Source organism: Cucurbita maxima, unplaced genomic scaffold, assembly GCF_002738345.1.
Source record: "Cucurbita maxima cultivar Rimu unplaced genomic scaffold, Cmax_1.0 Cma_Scf00012, whole genome shotgun sequence".
NCBI lineage: Eukaryota > Viridiplantae > Streptophyta > Magnoliopsida > Cucurbitales > Cucurbitaceae > Cucurbita > Cucurbita maxima.
The window spans coordinates 842,821-861,124 of NW_019272028.1; the positions used below are offsets into that span (position 1 = coordinate 842,821).

An 18,304-nucleotide genomic window follows, 5' to 3' on the forward strand; every position below is an offset into this window, starting at 1 on the left:
CCATCGACAACAAAGTTCTACATTTTCTACTTAAATAATTGGAGTGGAGAATTTTTTATAGTATTTTGAAATAGTATTTAGTGCCTTATCATCTATGCTAGGAATATCATTCACACCATCTTGTTTCAAAATTTTGTATAGTATCGTTGTACTATAAATTTTCTTAGCTTCAATGTTTACGAACAAAACTGCTCAACATGCTTTTGGTGCATAAATTTTTAGATATCAATCGAAAATTTAATTTTTGCCAAAATGAGTTAGCTCTACGTGGAAAGACAACATATAACATCTTATTCTCAACTAAAGAATCTGTTTGCTTCTCAACCTATGATGTGATTTTTGTGTTACGGAAGAATCTAACTGTGTCTCGAGTCAAAAATAAAGGCAAGTTCGATTCTGATATGTTTACAGCAGGAAAGATCCGTCACGCAACAAAAATCCTCGATCCATTTCCATTAGCTTCTTCATCCTATTCTGCTGGCCCCCTGAAAATGTCACCTTTGCTACTCGATGGAGCGATAACAGCGAGAATTACAAGACCACCCAGAAGAACAATGAGGAGACCCAACGAATTTAACAGCAACGCCTCGTTGGAATAGCGTAAAATCACCTTGCTGACTTGAAGAAATGTAGCTTTTTCTAACAAGCCAGTAACAGCTGTAGCAATGGAAAGGCCATATATGTAAACACCAAAGAAAACATGCCATGGCAATAGAGTCGATCTGCTGTTTCTGGAGCCGCCTGGGTACCAAAAGGTTACAAATCCTGCAGTCCACTGTTCAAATGGCGTCATCCTAATGAGTTATAGCTCAACAAGCGGGCTCAAAAGGTAAATCATACCATCACACCAGTAGAAATTGCAATTTACGAACCTGGAAGCCGAACAGAAAGATCGAAACTAGACCCAACCATGAATGCAAACTGTAAAAGTTCTCGATTCCTTTGTCGTTGTGGAACTTCAGGGCAGCCCATATGCCAATCAGGCTTAAACAGAATGCAACAAACTGTACTGCAAGATGAACTAGTTTTCTGAAATTTTTGGTTCCTGAGACTGTCTTGTATGCCAACATTGCTGCATCAATACATCTAAGCACGGTAAACAAAACCATTGAACGCACCAGACTGGTTTCAGGATATATATATTTCATACATGATTCTAAACCTGACCTTTAGCACGTTTTGTAAAATAACACGTTTCCTGGACAAAATCTAAGACCTACATGATGAAGCCTAGCAAGCAATAACCATTCAGCAGTAACTAGTAACAACAGTACCAATCCTCTCTCATACAACTCAACACCCCTCTCCACCACCCAGGGAAGAAACAATTGAGCACAATAAATGTTCTAGATCAAAAGAGCCACTTAAATTACAATCTACTAGTTCCAACTCTCCAATTTCTACTAGTAAGAGCCTTTTTTTTTTTTTTTTTTTTTTACAACCTTCTTATCTTTGTGCCAACTTAAAGAGTTTTTCATAACTTTCTTGGCTTATTCAGGAACATAGATGCATGGGTATACCTGTAAAATGACTTTCTCTACAAGTCTACAAGCTTAGCTTTAATTTAGCTTCCAACTAAGGCTCAAGGAGTTCTTTCCCCGGGATTGAGTGAACGATCTCATAGCCCTCCACCCCTAGCCCACAAAAACGCTTATTTATATCAAATATGATTTGGCTTTCCTCCCCCCTTATTTTTTGTAATTTCACATCCCCTATCAAATGCATTTTGTTTCCCATGAAAAAAGAATTCGTGATTTCTCACTTTAACATAGTAGCATCATATTTTCACAGTCTACATATGCATTCAAATAGTCAAATACAAACCATCGCATCAAAACCACAATGGAAGAAGAACACAAACGTGTGTAAACTAGTGCTTCAAACTACAATTTAAGTCCAAAGAAAAAGGATATTTACCTTCACCATTTAGAAGTATGAGTCCAATGACCATAAGAACAGGATGGACCTACAAAACAGGAGCAACTTCACCAAATAAACAGAAAAATAAAAGTTTCTATTATGTAAAGCATATAGGATATATCAACAGCAAAGATAATAATCATGTTTCCCTCGCGTGACATCATCCGATCCAAAAGTCTTCATGACAATACCATTTCAATATTATGCTCATATCCTTGGTTTCTATCCACTACAAGACCAAACTTATAAACATACAAGACCATCAGATGCATTATTTAAGTCGAGTCCCGCAAACAAACTGTAACAGTCCAAGCCCATCGCTAGCAGAAATTGTTCTCTTTGGGCTTTTCCTTACGGACTTCCCTCAAAATTTTTAAAATGCATATGCGTCTACTAGGGAGAGGTTTCCACACTCTTATAAAGAATGTTTCGTTCTCCTCCCCAACCGATGTGGGATCTCACACAAACACTCTTCACTAGGATTGCCATCAATATAAAATAAACAATTCTACGAAGATATGCATTAAAAAATAATTTAGATACTAAGATTGAATCATGCTTGTTACTAGATTCATATAAGAGGCACAAGAAATAATAGTAGATAGCCAAATGTTACTCAAGCTAAGCTGTGTCAATAACAAAAAATTCTATTGACCTTGATGATTGGAGCCACATGTAAAGAATGAATTCTATTTTGCATTATCTCCCATCTTTTTGCACTGATAAGAAATGCAGATCACAGATAGCTGACAGTAAAAGATTTCTATATGCATATGACTTCTTTTGCCCACCAGACATGACTAGCCATTCAAAATTCATCTCTAAATTTGTCACCAATACTCCAAACCCGAGAAATAAAAGACCCAATTACTCTACGCATGCATCATCAATGGGTTTAGAGCATACAATTCAAAACTACACGAGTACATTAAACAGCCATTTCAGGCTGAAGCTGAGAAGAACTAACAATGGTGAGCAAGTAGTAGCACCGTTAATTTCATTCCAAACATCTCTGCTGGTGACAAGCCAAATGGTACTCAAATTTCAAACATCCAAATCCAAAATCCGAAGCAGAAAGACCACGGAAAACTAAATTACCTCAAGACCCATCGAACATGCGCATCAATTCAGATATCGGAAAAAAGAGGGAAAAAAACAACACACGGAAGAGCAAAATAATTTGTGAATATAGAGGAAATTGCTAATTACATTGAAGATGAGATCCTTGTTATCTGAGATAAGCGCCAATCCTCCACGGAAGTGCAAGGTCCAAATGAAGACGAGAGTTGCCACAACCATCCCGAGCACTCTCACGGCCATGAAGATCGGGAACTGAACCGCGGGAACCGCCATTAGTTCTTCAGCTGATGAGATAGTGGGGGAAAGAATTGGAGTATTAGGATCTTCAATGGAGGAAATCGTGGGCAAATTCGAAGCCAATTTCAGCTGCATTAAAGAAAAACACTGATCGAATGAAGTTTCAGACGTTGATCCCTCCCTAAGATCTCAAATCTCTCATCGCCATTGGTGAGATGGAATGGAAATTTAGGCTTAATTTTAGTATAGAATATTTCAAAGAAAATAAAAGGGTTTGCTTTACGTTGACTTTTGGATTAAGGAATCGAGATTTTTTTTGTTAATATAATATACTTTTAAAATAAAAAAAAAACCAATTACTTACAAATATTAAATTATTATTATTTAATTATAATGATTAAAGTAGACATACAATCAAAATTGAATATATTTTAAAATTAATTTTGAGAGATAGAATTTGCAATTTGAGAAAAATATCATTATATTAAAATTAATCTTAAATAGGATAAAATTTAAAAGTTAAAATTTGTTAAGGAAAAGTATCATATTCTATAATAATAGACTTTTGAAATTAATAGAGAATAATTTTTTGTAAAAAAAGTTATTTTTAAAATGATTCATTTACAATAGTATTCCATTTTTAGCCCTCAAAATTAATCTCTAAGTGCATCTTTATCCCCCATAACTTAATTTGGTTTCGATATAAAGAAATCAAGACTTTTCTTATTAATATTATATATATATATATATATATATATATATATATATATATCATAATTTTAAGAATTTGAATATTTAATTTTTTTTAATTAAAGAGAAGTGTCTTTGTCTAAATAAATGACACCTCAAATAGTCTAATTTTATCAAAGCTCGTTGATGAACACAAAGTTATCTTGGTTTAGGAAGAGATTCAACTTTCTATGTTAGTAGGAGGGCTTTCTTATGGTAGTCCCGTTGCAGCCTTTGATTGTCTGTCTGGTCTCGTCTCATCTTTCTTTGACTATATTTGTATGTAACAAATCATGTTAGCTTTACATGAGAGTCGTTAGAAAAAGGCTAAAAGACACTCATAACTTGACCCGAAGGAAGTCTGAGTTTGAATTAAAAATTGATCAAAAGATTAAATCTTTGGATGAAGAGTTGGAAAACGAAGTGTCTGAAGTAGATAAAAGGAAGCTGAAATCAAGCACATGGCATAAAAGGTTGTTATAAAACAGAGCAGGCACTGGAAAAGAGAATGGATAAGTTGAAGGAGAAAGAGGCAGACTATGATGCAAAGTTCAAAGCTTTGAACAAAGAGAACAGCCTAAGAAATCCCATTGGACTCATGAGGGTAGAGAAGATACCGCTGAGATTACCTATGGGTCTCTCACAGCTTGCTTAGCTCCTTCTTGCTCCACTTCTCAAACCTTTTAATAGTCACTTCTCCATCAAATGGAAATGGAAGAAACCCCTTCTGATCGCTGATGCCCCCAAACCACTTTGGCACCCTTCAAGAAAAGCAAATGCGGGCTGGGTGAAGCTCGGCTTTGAGGAGAGGTTGAAAAATGGGAGATTACAAACTGAAGCTCATATCCATGGGGAGCAGGAAGATCTAAAGGTAGCCCAAGAATCCTTTGCAGCTAAGCTAGTATGGAGCATGAGAAATCAATACCAAGTGAATAGCCCATATACAGCAGAAAGTGAAAATTCAGCAACTGATTTCTCAGATTCACCCATATATGATTCTTCTATACAGGCTCTGTCTCTAGTTTATTTCCACAAATAATTCTTTCACATTCAAGTCACCTGATCTTCACCAGCTTTGAAATAAGGATGTCAAACCTATTTCACTTCACAGCCTCAATTTCTTCAGAAGGTATTTATTTCTACAAAGCCTGGCTATATATCTCCAAATATCAGCGTCTTCTTGGTGGTGAAAACAGCGGAGAACTTTGAGAGCCATATCTCGAGTAATCGTCGTCAAGCCCTGGGCTTCTTCTACCTCTATCTGAGTGGACCCTCCCCAAATTAGGGGTCCTTGACGTACCTCTTGAACTTTGGGAATCATAACTAAAATCTTGACCACCATACCTTGGAGTGAACGACATGGGAGGACTTTTTACCGAGTCAACACCTGGAGGTCCGTCATCTCTGTAATCCCAGGACCATCGTGGTTGAGAGTGATCATTCCCCCTTCCATCATAATCTGTATGATGGTTGAAGCGCTGGTTCGACCAGTTTCTAGGGAGACCTGAACTTGAAGGTTCAGCAGCCCAAAGTCTTTCATCTGCATTTTCTGGGATTGGAGCATTTATGCCAGGAAATTCAACACTCATTTTCTTTCGTGGGTTACTATACTCTGTCTCAGTAATTTCCCCATCTTCCTGTTCGTCTGTTTCCTCGTCAGCAAATATTGTAATCCCCGACGGCTGATCCTCATTTTCAGAATCTGAAAGATAACAAGTTTTTTACTGCTATTAAATAGTGAACATAACACTACATAGGAGTTCTTTATTTCATTTTTGTTCTTAAAATGGTTAGAGATTTATCATCTTTTCTAGTCAGGAAATCTAGAGTCAATATGGCATCATTCTAGGATTAGCAATGTTGTAACCCTAATCAGGTTCGGTAAGTTGGAGTCCTGCTGGATGGTTTATTTCGTCAAATCTACCCTCCCATTTTTGTTTCAACTAACAGAATTTCACTGATTAAATTACAAATAGCATGTGATATCTTATATCAGTTGGAGAGGGGAACAAAACATTTTTTATAAGGGTGTGGAAACTACTTTGAAAGGAAGCCTGATAGGGAAAGTCTAAAGAAGACAATATCTACTAGCGGTGAGCTTAGTTTGTTACAAATGGTATCAGAGCCAGACACAAAACGGTGTGCCAGCGAGGACGTTGAGCCTCGAAGGGGTGGACACCGAAAAGTGTGCCAGCGAGGACGCGATGCCCCGAAGGGGGTGGATTGTGAGATCCCACATTGGTTGGAGAGGAGAATGAAACATTCTTTATAAGGGAGTGAAAACCTCTCCCTAACAGACACATTTTAAAAACTTTGAATGGAAACCCGAAAGGAAGAGACTAAAAAGGACAATATCAGCTAGCGGTGGGCTTAAGCTGTTACATAGTAGAACCCCCAAACCAAGAACATCTCCAATAAGCACAGAAGAAAGAATGAATGTAACCTCCCTTATCCTCTCCCTTCAAATCTCCCAAGAACTATTCTACTAAGCATTGAGCAACAAAACCCTAAAGTTTAACCTGAAGAGATGACCACATAAAATCAGGAAGAGGAAATATTTCACGAGAATTCTCACAAGTCGAATGCAGCAGGAAATTGTCAGGCAGATAATAACTAAAAAACAACCGTTAATTGTAATGGAATCTGAGTTGAGAAAACACAAAATGCTGCCACAAAAATTATTTCTTTTTTGGCAATGGAAGTAGCACCTCTCATTGATAAAAACAAAAGAAGGTACTAAGACAATAAAATATTAAAAGAACTATATGTAATGACTGAATTGAAAGCAGCATTGATAACGTAATGTAATTACCTAGATATCCCGGTGGGTATCCCAGCTCTCTCATTCTGTTAAGCCAAGGGGGCGGATCAAGTTCCTGAATGGTGAAAGAATATCAAAACACTAACCACATATGACTCCAACTCATGAAGTTTACGTGTATAGATCAAAATTTCCTACTTGAAAATAGGTACGAAATTATGCGTTTAATTTTCAAACCATACACCAATCTTCATTGATTTCTAAACTTTTGTTTGTACCTATTTAATCTCGAAAACTGTTTATTTATGGCAGATGACATCAAGAGCCAAACAGACCAAGAGACAACCTAAGCCCTCAAATTCCTAGTTTTTCTTTAGGAGGACCATAAACTCCTAAGATCCAAAAGGACAACTATCAGTAAGGCAAAAGAGAATAGATGCTCAGAAAGGGGTAAGTTCACATCAGAAGGAGACAGCCCGAGTAAATCCGACAGGAAATCCAAAGGGACTTAACCTGGACCCTTTTATACTATAGCACCTTTTTCATATTAGCCAATTGGAATTGGAGTTCGTATTCTAAGCTCCTGAGGCAACATTAGTTGATAATTCTTCTATTGTGGAAAGCAACATCCTAATTTGACATGACTTCCAAATTATCTTAAATTGCCAATTCAAATGGCTATGCACATTACACCTTCTATAGGATCATTCTGTTCCACTCAAAATGAATTAACTAAGGAAACCATGAGCTGAAAGATAAAATCAAAGCTCTCTTGGATATGCTCTTGGGAGAAAAGAACATCAAGCACACGATCAAATGGTAATCACATGCAACCAAATTGGAGTCGAAGTTATTAATTGTAATACTGCGGTCAGTATTAAATTATTATTTGATTTCCTATTGACAAGCCATGAATGAAATAATTTTTAAGAACAAGATAGTTATAATACCTTGAGACCTAACAATTGCCGTGTTTCAGCATCAAGAGCTCCTGGCCTCAAATCATCATACTTCCCACCGCGTGAATTCTGATAATATCGGGTTGAATTGCGTGAGCCAGAACTATAATGTTTTTTATACTTATTGCGGGCATTATTAACTGCAGCATTATCTCTAGGTTTTCGGCAATCCTTTAAGGAATGATTGTAAGAACCACAATTGAAACATCGGCTAGCATCATCAATTATCTTCTGACCTCTAAAAAGTTTGCCAAAGAAAAAAGAAAAAGTAAAAAACAAGTTCAAAGTGCTGTAGTAAAAGGGTAAAAGATTAACAAAGCACTAATGGAAGGCACCTAAACATCATGCAAACCCAAGTATACACCCGTATTAATATTAATGTTAATTACTAAACTAAAAAGAGATGAACTATTACAAAGAATCCCATCATTTCCATTGCCATGGAAAACATGGAAATCAAGGACTAGTTCTCATTTTTAATATAAAGCTACCTTTACTTCTTAATATTTTATTGTCCTTTGCTATTAACTCAACTCATCAACTCAAATTTCATGAATAAATAAGCTTCTGACTCACTACAATGATAACAAAGTATTGTCAATTAGCCTTAACTTCACTACAAGACTGATACGAGTGTTCCTTGTATTGCATTAGGTAGGAGTTTCTAATCCTTTAAACTTGGTGCATTGTAACCAGATTACCTGATTACAGCAAAAAATTACTAGAGTTCTAAAATAACATATCCACTAATTGCACTCTAGGCAACATATTTGCAACATACATGCGAATAAATTATTGGTATTGGATCATTGTTTCCTGTTCTTTTCATGGAATAGTTCAAAACTAGGAAGGGTAACCCACTAAAATATTTCATCCAACAATGGTGAATAAAGAGAACTTACCCTTCCGTATTACTCGAATCATTGGCTGAAGTCAATCCTAAAGTGAATCCCCGATCATATAGTGGCACAGAATTATCGTCTAAAGGAATAAAACTATGCTGCTGTTCACTTTTTTTGTTGTCAATCCAGAAAGCCTGCAGTTAAACAACGATTAAGAAGGAAAATACAGAAAGTAGCTAAGAAAACAAGAGAGGAAAAAAACTAACAAAGCATTCACAAATTCTTTACACAACCATATATACAAAGAACCATAAGGGAAAATAGATTTTTTTTTTTTTTTTTTTTTTTTTTGATAGGAGACAATTTCGTTAATAAGTGAAATTTACATGAGGAATGTATAATCCATGATGTTTACAAAAGACCTTCCCAATTTGCAAAATATATTTAGTTTTTGCCTCAAGTGTCAAACTGAATGAAGAATAATAAGATGAGCAAAAAGAAAGTTTGTCAACATATTCCCATATTGTGTATCCACAAAGTTATCAGTTTCTTTGTTTCCACGCCCAGCTCACATGTTACTAAAAGCAAGTCAACTAGTGAGTTTGTCAAACATATATCTATTGATTACTACCAGCAATTCAATTGTTCAAACACGATGGTCTGTGGTCAAACAAACATAAAATAAGAATGTTTCAAGAATGACAAAGGGAAGGCCAGATTGTAACTTTTCCTCTCAAGTTAAGACTTAGCACAAAAGATATAAATAGAAGGAAGTAAAAGAACAGGAAACAATGATCCAATGCCTACAATAATAGCTGCTAAGTAAAAGAACAGGAAACAATGATCCAATGCCTAAAATAATAGCTGCTAACTAAACCCAAAAATAGAATCGCCATTCAAAAGTGATATAAACATAGGTCAACAATTTCAAATATAAACGATTATGGACGAAAGGACAGGATAGTCACCACTGATGAAATCTTCTTTGTGCCAACAAATAGAGCAGGAAAAAATGTCTCTTCTCCAGATTCTAGATTTTCAGATTCTTTATCATCCTGAGCAGAGAAAAAAACAAATTCAATTAATTACTCCACCTCCCCACCAAAAACAGACAAAAAGCCAAAATACTCATCCAATGAAAAAAAAAAAAAATATATATATATATATATATATATAATTTTTACCAACTAAAAGGACTTAATACAGATTTTCCACGAAATGTTAAAAAGAAGAAAATGGATTTCAGAAGAGAGCAGATCACCCTAGATGATAAGGTTTAGAAATACGAGAGATTACCTTTGTAGAATCTAATTCACCCCAGACGTTTAATTCATACATTGCACTAAACAGCACATATAGGTCTTCAGACATCACACTCAAGAATTTTGTCCACAATAAACACTCATAATATCACTTTCGTTCAAACTAACATGGCAGTTTATTTTACGATCCTCCAGCCGGTCAAGAAACCGGTCCTTCCTAGACTCGGCTACACACTAGAGTCCACAATGAATACTCTCATAAGATCACTTTCATTCAAATTAACTAGGAAGATTATTTTACAAGCACCCAGGCAGTCAAGAAACCAGCCCTTCCTAGACTCGGCTAAATCCTTGGAAAAACTTTAGCATGCTTTCCATAAACTTATTAGTACACTAGAATTATAGATTCACTGAGCTCTAGTGTTTTACTCCTCAACACTTGTTAATCTTCATATGAACTTACATGGTGTAGACAAACCCATACACATCATTCAGGTTGACTAGTTGTAAGTCACACTGCAAAGGGGATTTCATTTATTTTAGAGGATAACCACCTCATCAACCTATAGCTTACCATTTGACCATTAGCCAACCGTTGGAGGCTTGCTTGCTTCTTCATTCAAAGTCAGACTAAGAGCCTCATTTTAAGAAAGTTGAAACAGGAACAATAACTCAAGATGGTGAACTTTAAATTTAGAAAATATCAATTGTGAAGAAAAAGCATACACAGAAAAACACTTATGTACAGATGGGTAAGCCTCTATTTAACTATTCAACAAAATTAGATAGAAAATAGTTAATTCTAAATTCCACAAGATTGTATATAACTACATCTTGAACAATAAATCAGAGAAATTAGCTGCAAAGCAAGCAGCACTGATGGATGAGGCTTACTTGGCATAGAAAACCTTGTTGAGCATGCCACTCAGACCACTGCTTTAATAATTCCTCGAGCTTTTGTTTACTAGCTCTGGAAATGAGAAAATGAATCTAGTTAGAAATTTAAAAATTATGTTGCTGAAAGTATTTATCTAAAAGTTGTTTGACCAACATTACATTTGAATTTTTTTTAATAAGAAAATCAGCTACAACAGGATTAATATAAAAAAAAAAAAGATAAAATAAGTATTACAATCGGACATTTTGAAGGAAATGAAGAAACATTTTTAGGGGGATGTGAATTGCCAAATAGGAGAACAATGTTCAATGACAATTTAAAATTTATATGGGCTTCGATGACAAATCAATTTCAGAAAATTGCTTCATCTCACTACTGATCAGTTATTCGGATGTACAAATTCAAATGATGATAGTTCTCTACTCAGTACCACTGGGAGCACTCTAATCCCTTAAAATCCTAATGCAATCAATATCACCATGTTTTACCCTTTTTGGCACGGATAAATGTTTCTTAATTATAACAAAATATTACTTTTTATTAAATAGAATAAATAGACTCATTTTGCAGCACCAGTTACACAGCCAACCTTGTTAAAGAATTATACACGATGTGCACTGAAGGCTGTTGCTCATCCATGGCTGTCCTTGGTCTTTTCACACCTGATATTGCTGGATAAATAGAAAAATAACTCTTAGTAACACAATTAAAACCTTGTAAATTATAGAAAATTAGAATAGGAGGGGGATATGCCTTAAAAGGATAATATATATACACACACAGATTTATATAAGGCTATGGATCAATTTTTTGAAGTAAATCACGAAAGGAGAAAGATTCAGAATAAAAAACCCAACTACCACCACTCTTGTGAATCTTACTGGGGCCTCCAAGATGGGATGGAGACGAACCATTCTCAACGGGCACTCCAGAGTTAAATCCATTGAACTCAATTGAAACTCTGTTGGTTACAGCCAATTGACCACCAGTTTTCAAGAAGGATGAATTACCAACTAAATCCTTTTCAAAATTTCTACTTTCAGCATCATAAACATCTCCATATCTCTGTCGAAGTTCATTCTGCTGCAAGAGCTCTCTGCTTGGTTGTATGCTCTCATCTGCAGAGTTGACTGACAGGTATTCTGCTTCAGTCCGTATTGTATTATTCCCATTTCTACTTCTAGTATTACTAAAATCTGGGAGGTTATTCAAATCCTCAATTTCCATATCCGAATCAGAACGTTGTGTTTCATCATTAAGGTCAGATTGAGGTATGCAATGCATATCTTCAAACTGTCCATCCTCAAGCTCAACCCTCTTTATGCTTGCATCATCGTCCTTGCACTTCAAAATACTTGATTGAGAATAAGCTTCTCTTGTTTCATTACAACTAAGAGACTCATTACTCTCGTCATCATTACCAGAATCACCAGAAGCTGGCAGTCCAATGAAATCCTCAGTACCCATAAATGGAGATACAATGGACAATTCTGTAGCAAATAGTTAACTTGGTAACTGTAGATTTAATCAGCAGGAAGAAACTGAATCCCAGGCGCAAATCACCTATCAATAAAAGGTAGCAATGGCACGTGTTAACGCCATAACAACACTAAGAACGCTTCAGGTAAAAGTAGACTAGGAACTTAATTAATTACATACAATTTGAATAATATCACTGTCAGACTTAGAATCCAATAATTTCAAAGTAATCTCAAGCTTTAAATGTAAGAATCATGGAACATATCTAGGACCCGGTTTCAAATTCCCCTAGAGGCCCACCTTTAGGATATTAACCATCTACAAGCGACTTCATTGCATAACATTGTAGGGTTAGTACTAATCCAAGGAACTGCCGTCTAGAAATTCTGAATATGAAGAAAAATACATATCCAAGTTGTAAAACTAAAACAGCATCATCAAGTGGACGTTAATGTATTTTTCAGTACAATAAATTTGGGGTGGACATTTGAACTTCTTTAATTTCTTGTAATTAGCACTTTTTTCCAAGTTCCTTTATCATAAATTATTACGCAAGGCTTCAACGTACTGTATCAGCAACATCAAAACACCAATCCAATGGCAATTAGATGCAAATTATGAAAACGGAAGCCGAAAATTTGGCAGCAAATATAAATGAGCCAGCGTCGCATTAGAGGCAAGTACAGCTACTAAAATTACCAGGAAATCATTTGTAAGCACCAAGCAACTCTTCAAATTTAAAATTTTCGAAAAAAAAAACAAACAAAACATTATTTAAACTATGCATTGAGAAAAGCAAATTCAGACTCAATAGTCAAACGGGACTTTGTAAACAGGCTCAAAATATCCATAATTCGAGCACATTCCAGTTTAGTTCAGCCTACGTGGTAATCAACCAAATAAGAAGAAACTAATGGTAAGAGGAGTAAGATAGAAATTAGGGTTCTGGAAAAGGTACCTGAGTGGGTCAGTAGAATTCGGACCCTGAATTGGAAAAAGATAAGCGGAAGAAGGTAAAGCGATTGCAAGAGAGATCTGCCGGAGCCGGAAATTGGAAAAGATCCGCCAGACCATGACGACGAGCGAGGACAGATCAATTGATCCGGGCGGCGTAGTAAATGGATGAGTTCTGGCCGTACGATTCAGATCTTTTTCCCTTTTTTCTTTATAAATAAAATCCATTTTAACTCTCAAATTGTCCAAATTGTTCCCAAGTTAATTATATTTTATATTCAATTTTTTTCTAATTCACTCACTAATTATCAATTTTTTTATTTATATTAAATTTGGTATAGTGTGCTCTACGAATATAAACTTAGGGACAAACTTACATTCTCTACTAAATAAAAGTATATAGTATTATATAACGTTTTTATATATAATATAGTAAAAAATCAAACATATGCTACACTAACTCATATTTTATAAACTCTAATTTATTAAAATTTTCTTTTCCAATATTAATATTTATCTTTCTATATAGTATTGAAAAATAAAATAATAAAATACGTTTATTTTTCATGCAAGACGAATTAAACTCCAAATTATAAAAAGAACAAAACACCAAAATGATAACTAATATAAATATAAATGTAATAGTTAAAGTTCACTATTAGTAGATATTGTCTGTCTTAGCCTGTTACGTATCGTTATCAGTCTCACGATTTTAAAAGTGCGTTTGCTAAAGAGAGGTGTCCACACCCTTATAAGGAATGTTTTGTTCCCCTCTCCAACTCCGACTCCAACCAACGTGGGATCTCACAATTAACGTTTAAAAAGTCATAACAAAGAAAACTTTAATTCACATTTCAAACATAATCTCCTAAGGTGTATTTTATCAATAGTGAAAACAAAGAACAAAAGAAGAGTTGAATTTGGAAGCCAAACTTGTTCCACAGACCCAAGTGAGAATCTAAGAAGTTGCTTTTCAAGACATGGTGACACCAATTTTCAGCTTCAAAAAGTGGGAGGACAGTCACTACTGGGATTAGTCTATAAATTTTGATACATCTTCTTCCTCTATTATTAGCTTCTACCTGAACCACCATCTTTGCGCCATTGAAAGAGGAGTATTAAGGAACGGAGTATAGCGGTAGATCAGCGGAGAAATGATACTCGCAATGTTGGCCCAGGCACTTCGATGATACCCAGAAGTGACAGGAGCATGATACATGAGCTTTAGCAGCTGCGTTTCGAAATGGTTCACGACAAAAAAAAAGTGAATTACCAGAAAAACAAGTTTCAACAAGAGAAACGCCCTCAAAGAAGAGCCTATTCATGACTTGTGACATAAAAAAAAAAAGACCATGTGTTCTTGAGATAATGATTTCAAAAAACTATGGTTGTGAATGGAAGTTTTGTTAGAAATCACGACTCTCCACAATGGTATGATATTGTCCACTTTGAGCATAAGCTCTCACAGCTTTTCTTTGGACTTTTCCAAAAAACCTTATACCAATGAAGATGTATTCCTTACTTATAAACCCACAATCATTCCTATTGGGACTCCCTCCCAACAATCCTCTAACAAGTTTTAAACATTGACATAAAAATGTGAAATAGGTAAAGGATTTGTAACTTTTAAGGCAGAATCACGTGTTCCTAAATATGCTATTCATGCAAATGATAACAAGAAAAACACACCTGCCAGTACATGAATGTATGTAAGAAGTTACGTTGCCACCTGCAGAACACGAGTTTGAAAAGATCATTGAAAAGAAAGGAGTATTAGAAAGTGGAGGAGCAAAAAAGGCAAAGAAGATGATCTAAGGGATAAAAACTGACGAGAGCAAAGAGATGATTAAAATGAATCCAAGTCCAATCTCAGCCTGCGAAGATAGGATGCTAAGAGTAGTGGAATTTGACTCCACCCATACGCAAGGCTCTTCCATATATTTCCTGCAACAATTTATAGAAAGCATAAAACCATGAGATACTTGCAGGGACAACTTGATTTGTTATTGTCATGAACTTGAATGATAAATAAAGTTAACAAGCAGATTTTAAGAACATGAGAAAACTAAGAGGTATTACACATTAATCTATACTTCATGCATGGAGACAGGAAACCACACCACTTGAATTCTCCTTTGTTTTTGAACACTCATTAATTCCCTAAAAAACGTGTTATGCTAGAATCAATAATATACACCTTACAAATTTCAATCAAAGGAATTTCAATTCGTTTATTCTCTCTTGGTTGTATGTACATGTGAGATCCTACATCGGTTGGAGAGAGGAACGAAGCATTTCTTATAAGGGTGTGGAAATCTCTCCCTAACAGACGTGTTTTAAAACTTTGAAGGAGGCCTTTGAAGAGAAAACCCAAAGAAGACAATATTTGCTAGCGGTGCACTTGGACTGTTACAAATGGTATCAGAGTCGGTCACCGGACGGTGTGCCAACAAAGACGTTGGACCCCAAGGGGGTAGATTGTGAGATCACACATCGGTTAGAGGGGGGAATGAAGAATTCCTTGTAAGGGCATAGAAATCTCTCCATAGCAGACGCGTTTTAAAATAGTGCGGTTGACGGTACGTAACGGGCCAAGCGAACAATATCTGCTAGCGGTGGACTTGGGTTGTTACAATATATCGCTTCGTTTCTACTGCTTATTTAATATGATCCTTCAGCAAAAGTTTTTTGCAGACATTTTTCAGAATTAAAAGCCACTAATTTCATAACGTATCAGTAAAATTAAGGGGCAAACAACTATACTGAAATCTGTGTTCATGAAGCAGTATATCCTTCTCTGGGCACAACAAACAACGATGGAAAAGTAAAAATAAAAAATACAAACAATCTAGATTGAAAGCACAAAGACTAGGATACTTTTTTCTTGGGGGTGGAGACATCATAATCAAAATTCAAGTGGACATATTTCATACAACAAATAAATGATAAATCGAACCAAAAACTGATAACATGCTACCTGTATAAGGACGAACGTGCAAAATTACGCCTAAGAAACTTTGCAACATGTTCAACAGCCCGACACAGGATAGGAATTAAAGCAACTGCATAAACAATTAAAAAAATTAGAAATCTTACCACGCATAATGAAAAAGATAAAAAACTACATGACTGAATAGATATTCAGTGACACTGTAGAGATAAATAAGTAAACAAAACTTGATTAGTGAAGCTATGCTTACATTTGAGACAAATATTTGAAGTCACAAAGGTGATACAGTAAGTGAAGGAAATGAAATCTTTTGTTGCAATTATGGACTGGAAATAAGCTTGCAATGATTGCAAATTCCATGCCCTGGGCTTCTGCAAATATTAAAAGACTAATAACTTAAATAAAAGATAATATAGATAAACTGGCATGAACGAAAAGGGGCAGTTTTTTTTTTTTTTTTTCCTTTCTTTTTCTGAATAAGAAACCAAACATCTTCATAGAACCGGAATGGGGCCGTTAAATTCGAATGGATAACTTACCCCATACAATGAGTACAAAGAATATAAAGAAGAACAAGCTGTGCCCATAAAAGAAAGCCTATATGCCCTCTGTGAAAGATTTTTGGGAATTAGGGGGAAAATTGCCAGCACTGCCACAATGAACACCTGCAGGACAAAATATTAACTTTTAATGATGGAAGCAGAACAGAAAGATCCATAACTACTCAGAGACAATACCAAAGACAAGCAATAGATTTTAATGAAAATACCCTTAATACCTCTTCAAGGGCATTGGAAAGTTTAAGTTATGATGGGGATAGCTCCACAAAGAGAAGGAAAGAAAAACATTTAAGATATAAATAAGGAATGATTGTATGAACAAGCTTTTCTCAACAAAACTTTTAAGAATTACATTTCATCTGTTGGAACTGATGAAATGAAATCTTTGTAACTAAAAGTTAAGCTTTCATAAAACCAGCAACTCGAGTTCAAGGAAAAAAACAAAATTACATAAATAACAACTTTGTGTGTGTAGCCCTCTAACATTCTGCGGTTCTACTAATTTCGCAAGATCATGCAAGCAAGCAGGAACTAAACTAACCCTACCCATGCGTTGACAGAAAACTGGATTGTTTGTCGATCCCAGCGTAACGGGGTTGGATTAGGATCTGCACTTGCAGATGTACCTGAAGTCCGAGTCGTTGATCCTGCATCGCGATTCATTATAGAAATCCAATCAGGTAGATTCAACATTCACATTCAAAAATTTCTACAACTTAATCTCTAACACTACAAAAATATAAAAACAAAACTTCTACCTGAACTTCGCGGTTGGCTTCGATCATTAGTAGGAGGGGGTACTGCAGAAGATGTTGCTGAAGGTCGGGATGACTGAGTAGAACTACTAGAAGACATGGCCTCTACCACGAATTCAGGGTCCTGTTTGGCAACCAAGCAAGGAAAAGAAGCACAAAGTAAATTTAAAAACAAGTGCAAGAAGGCAATTCAATTTCAGCAGTCACCAAAGAGCACAAATTCTATGAAAGAGGAATTAAACAAATGCCCCAATTTTCAGCTTAAACAAAATCATTTTAAAATTTGAACTAAATGACTTGTAAATCCTCTCTCAACTCCAGTAACATCCAAAGATCCACATAAAATCTCAAAATTCATAAGAGACAACACTCCACAACGGATATATTAGCAAGGATCAAATGGCATAAATTCGAAAGCAACAAAAACTTGCAACCCGACGCCTAATAATCGATAACAACTTGGTTAAATGAATCCACAGTACGGAGTGTAAATTGAAGAAATAGCGATACCCAAATGAAGAACAGTCAAAAGGGAGAGAACCCACGATGTAGCGCTGGTAGAACTTGCGTTTGTAGTGGTCAACAACATCGGGGCGGGAAGACATGTGAGGAGGGATCAGAACGTTAGACCAGTAATCAGCCCATCTGGGATCGTTCTCGTAGTCGTAAGCTGCCGCTGCTGCTCTCTTCAGCCTCTGTGAATCCGCTCGTTCTTCTCCCATTCTGAGCTCTCTCTCCCCTTCACTATCTGGATGATTTCAGTTCTTTTGTGGAAACAATATTTCTCCCAGCGAGAAAGTAGAGAGAAATTATGTGACGATTTACTCTCAACTTGTGAACCACGTTTACCAGGAAGGAAGTGTAAGATTCTCTCTCATTCTCTTTGTCTCATTGGCTGAAGAAACGGTGTCGTTTTAG

The 18,304-nt window shown here is 35.8% G+C and overlaps 3 protein-coding genes across 9 annotated transcripts; all 3 read right to left on the bottom strand.

Moving 5' to 3' along the window:
- Positions 1-264: 264 nt before the first annotated feature.
- LOC111486970 (probable transmembrane ascorbate ferrireductase 2) lies at positions 265-3,508 on the bottom strand. Its single transcript, XM_023134162.1, has 4 exons — positions 3,130-3,508; positions 1,918-1,966; positions 873-1,072; positions 265-775 (listed from the first exon to the last, which is right to left on the bottom strand). The coding sequence occupies exons 1-4, from the start codon at positions 3,370-3,372 to the stop codon at positions 470-472; spliced, it is 798 nt and encodes a 265-aa protein (XP_022989930.1). The 5' UTR covers positions 3,373-3,508; the 3' UTR covers positions 265-469.
- A 720-nt stretch (positions 3,509-4,228) lies between these two features.
- LOC111486962 lies at positions 4,229-13,351 on the bottom strand. 7 transcript variants are annotated; one of them, XM_023134152.1, is made up of 10 exons: positions 13,126-13,351; positions 11,600-12,251; positions 11,278-11,359; positions 10,685-10,760; positions 9,497-9,583; positions 8,589-8,722; positions 7,678-7,924; positions 6,779-6,842; positions 4,953-5,668; positions 4,229-4,864 (listed from the first exon to the last, which is right to left on the bottom strand). In XM_023134152.1, the coding sequence occupies exons 2-9, from the start codon at positions 12,153-12,155 to the stop codon at positions 5,136-5,138; spliced, it is 1,779 nt and encodes a 592-aa protein (XP_022989920.1). In that variant the 5' UTR covers positions 12,156-12,251; positions 13,126-13,351; the 3' UTR covers positions 4,229-4,864; positions 4,953-5,135. The 7 variants fall into 7 exon arrangements, with proteins under 7 accessions (XP_022989920.1, XP_022989919.1, XP_022989918.1 ...); XM_023134151.1 differs by having other exon boundaries at positions 11,570-12,251; XM_023134150.1 differs by having other exon boundaries at positions 11,549-12,251.
- A 603-nt stretch (positions 13,352-13,954) lies between these two features.
- Positions 13,955-18,223, bottom strand: LOC111486966 (transmembrane protein 33 homolog). Its single transcript, XM_023134159.1, has 9 exons — positions 17,932-18,223; positions 17,390-17,510; positions 17,178-17,278; positions 16,611-16,736; positions 16,322-16,442; positions 16,099-16,183; positions 14,952-15,065; positions 14,811-14,850; positions 13,955-14,352 (listed from the first exon to the last, which is right to left on the bottom strand). The coding sequence occupies exons 1-9, from the start codon at positions 18,106-18,108 to the stop codon at positions 14,200-14,202; spliced, it is 1,038 nt and encodes a 345-aa protein (XP_022989927.1). The 5' UTR covers positions 18,109-18,223; the 3' UTR covers positions 13,955-14,199.
- Positions 18,224-18,304: the final 81 nt, after the last annotated feature.

Bases quoted from the DNA above. Each gene is read 5' to 3' on its own strand.
- LOC111486962 (XM_023134149.1), bottom strand. From the start codon at position 12,155: ATGGGTACTGAGGATTTCATTGGACTGCCAGCTTCTGGTGATTCTGGT. The intron at 8,723-9,496 runs GTGACTATCCTG...GTTTAACTGCAG, and splicing joins CAAAGAAGATTTCATCAGTG to GCTTTCTGGATTGACAACAA. The intron at 6,843-7,677 runs GTATTATAACTA...TTCACCATTCAG, and splicing joins GGCAATTGTTAGGTCTCAAG to GAACTTGATCCGCCCCCTTG.
- LOC111486966 (XM_023134159.1), bottom strand. From the start codon at position 18,108: ATGGGAGAAGAACGAGCGGATTCACAGAGGCTGAAGAGAGCAGCAGCG. The intron at 17,511-17,931 runs GTGGGTTCTCTC...GTTGCCAAACAG, and splicing joins AGTTCTACCAGCGCTACATC to GACCCTGAATTCGTGGTAGA. The intron at 17,279-17,389 runs GTAGAAGTTTTG...ATCGCGATGCAG, and splicing joins AAGCCAACCGCGAAGTTCAG to GATCAACGACTCGGACTTCA.
- LOC111486970 (XM_023134162.1), bottom strand. From the start codon at position 3,372: ATGCAGCTGAAATTGGCTTCGAATTTGCCCACGATTTCCTCCATTGAA. The intron at 1,967-3,129 runs GTAATTAGCAAT...CCTGTTTTGTAG, and splicing joins ACAAGGATCTCATCTTCAAT to GTCCATCCTGTTCTTATGGT. The intron at 1,073-1,917 runs GTAAATATCCTT...GTATTGATGCAG, and splicing joins CATACTTCTAAATGGTGAAG to CAATGTTGGCATACAAGACA.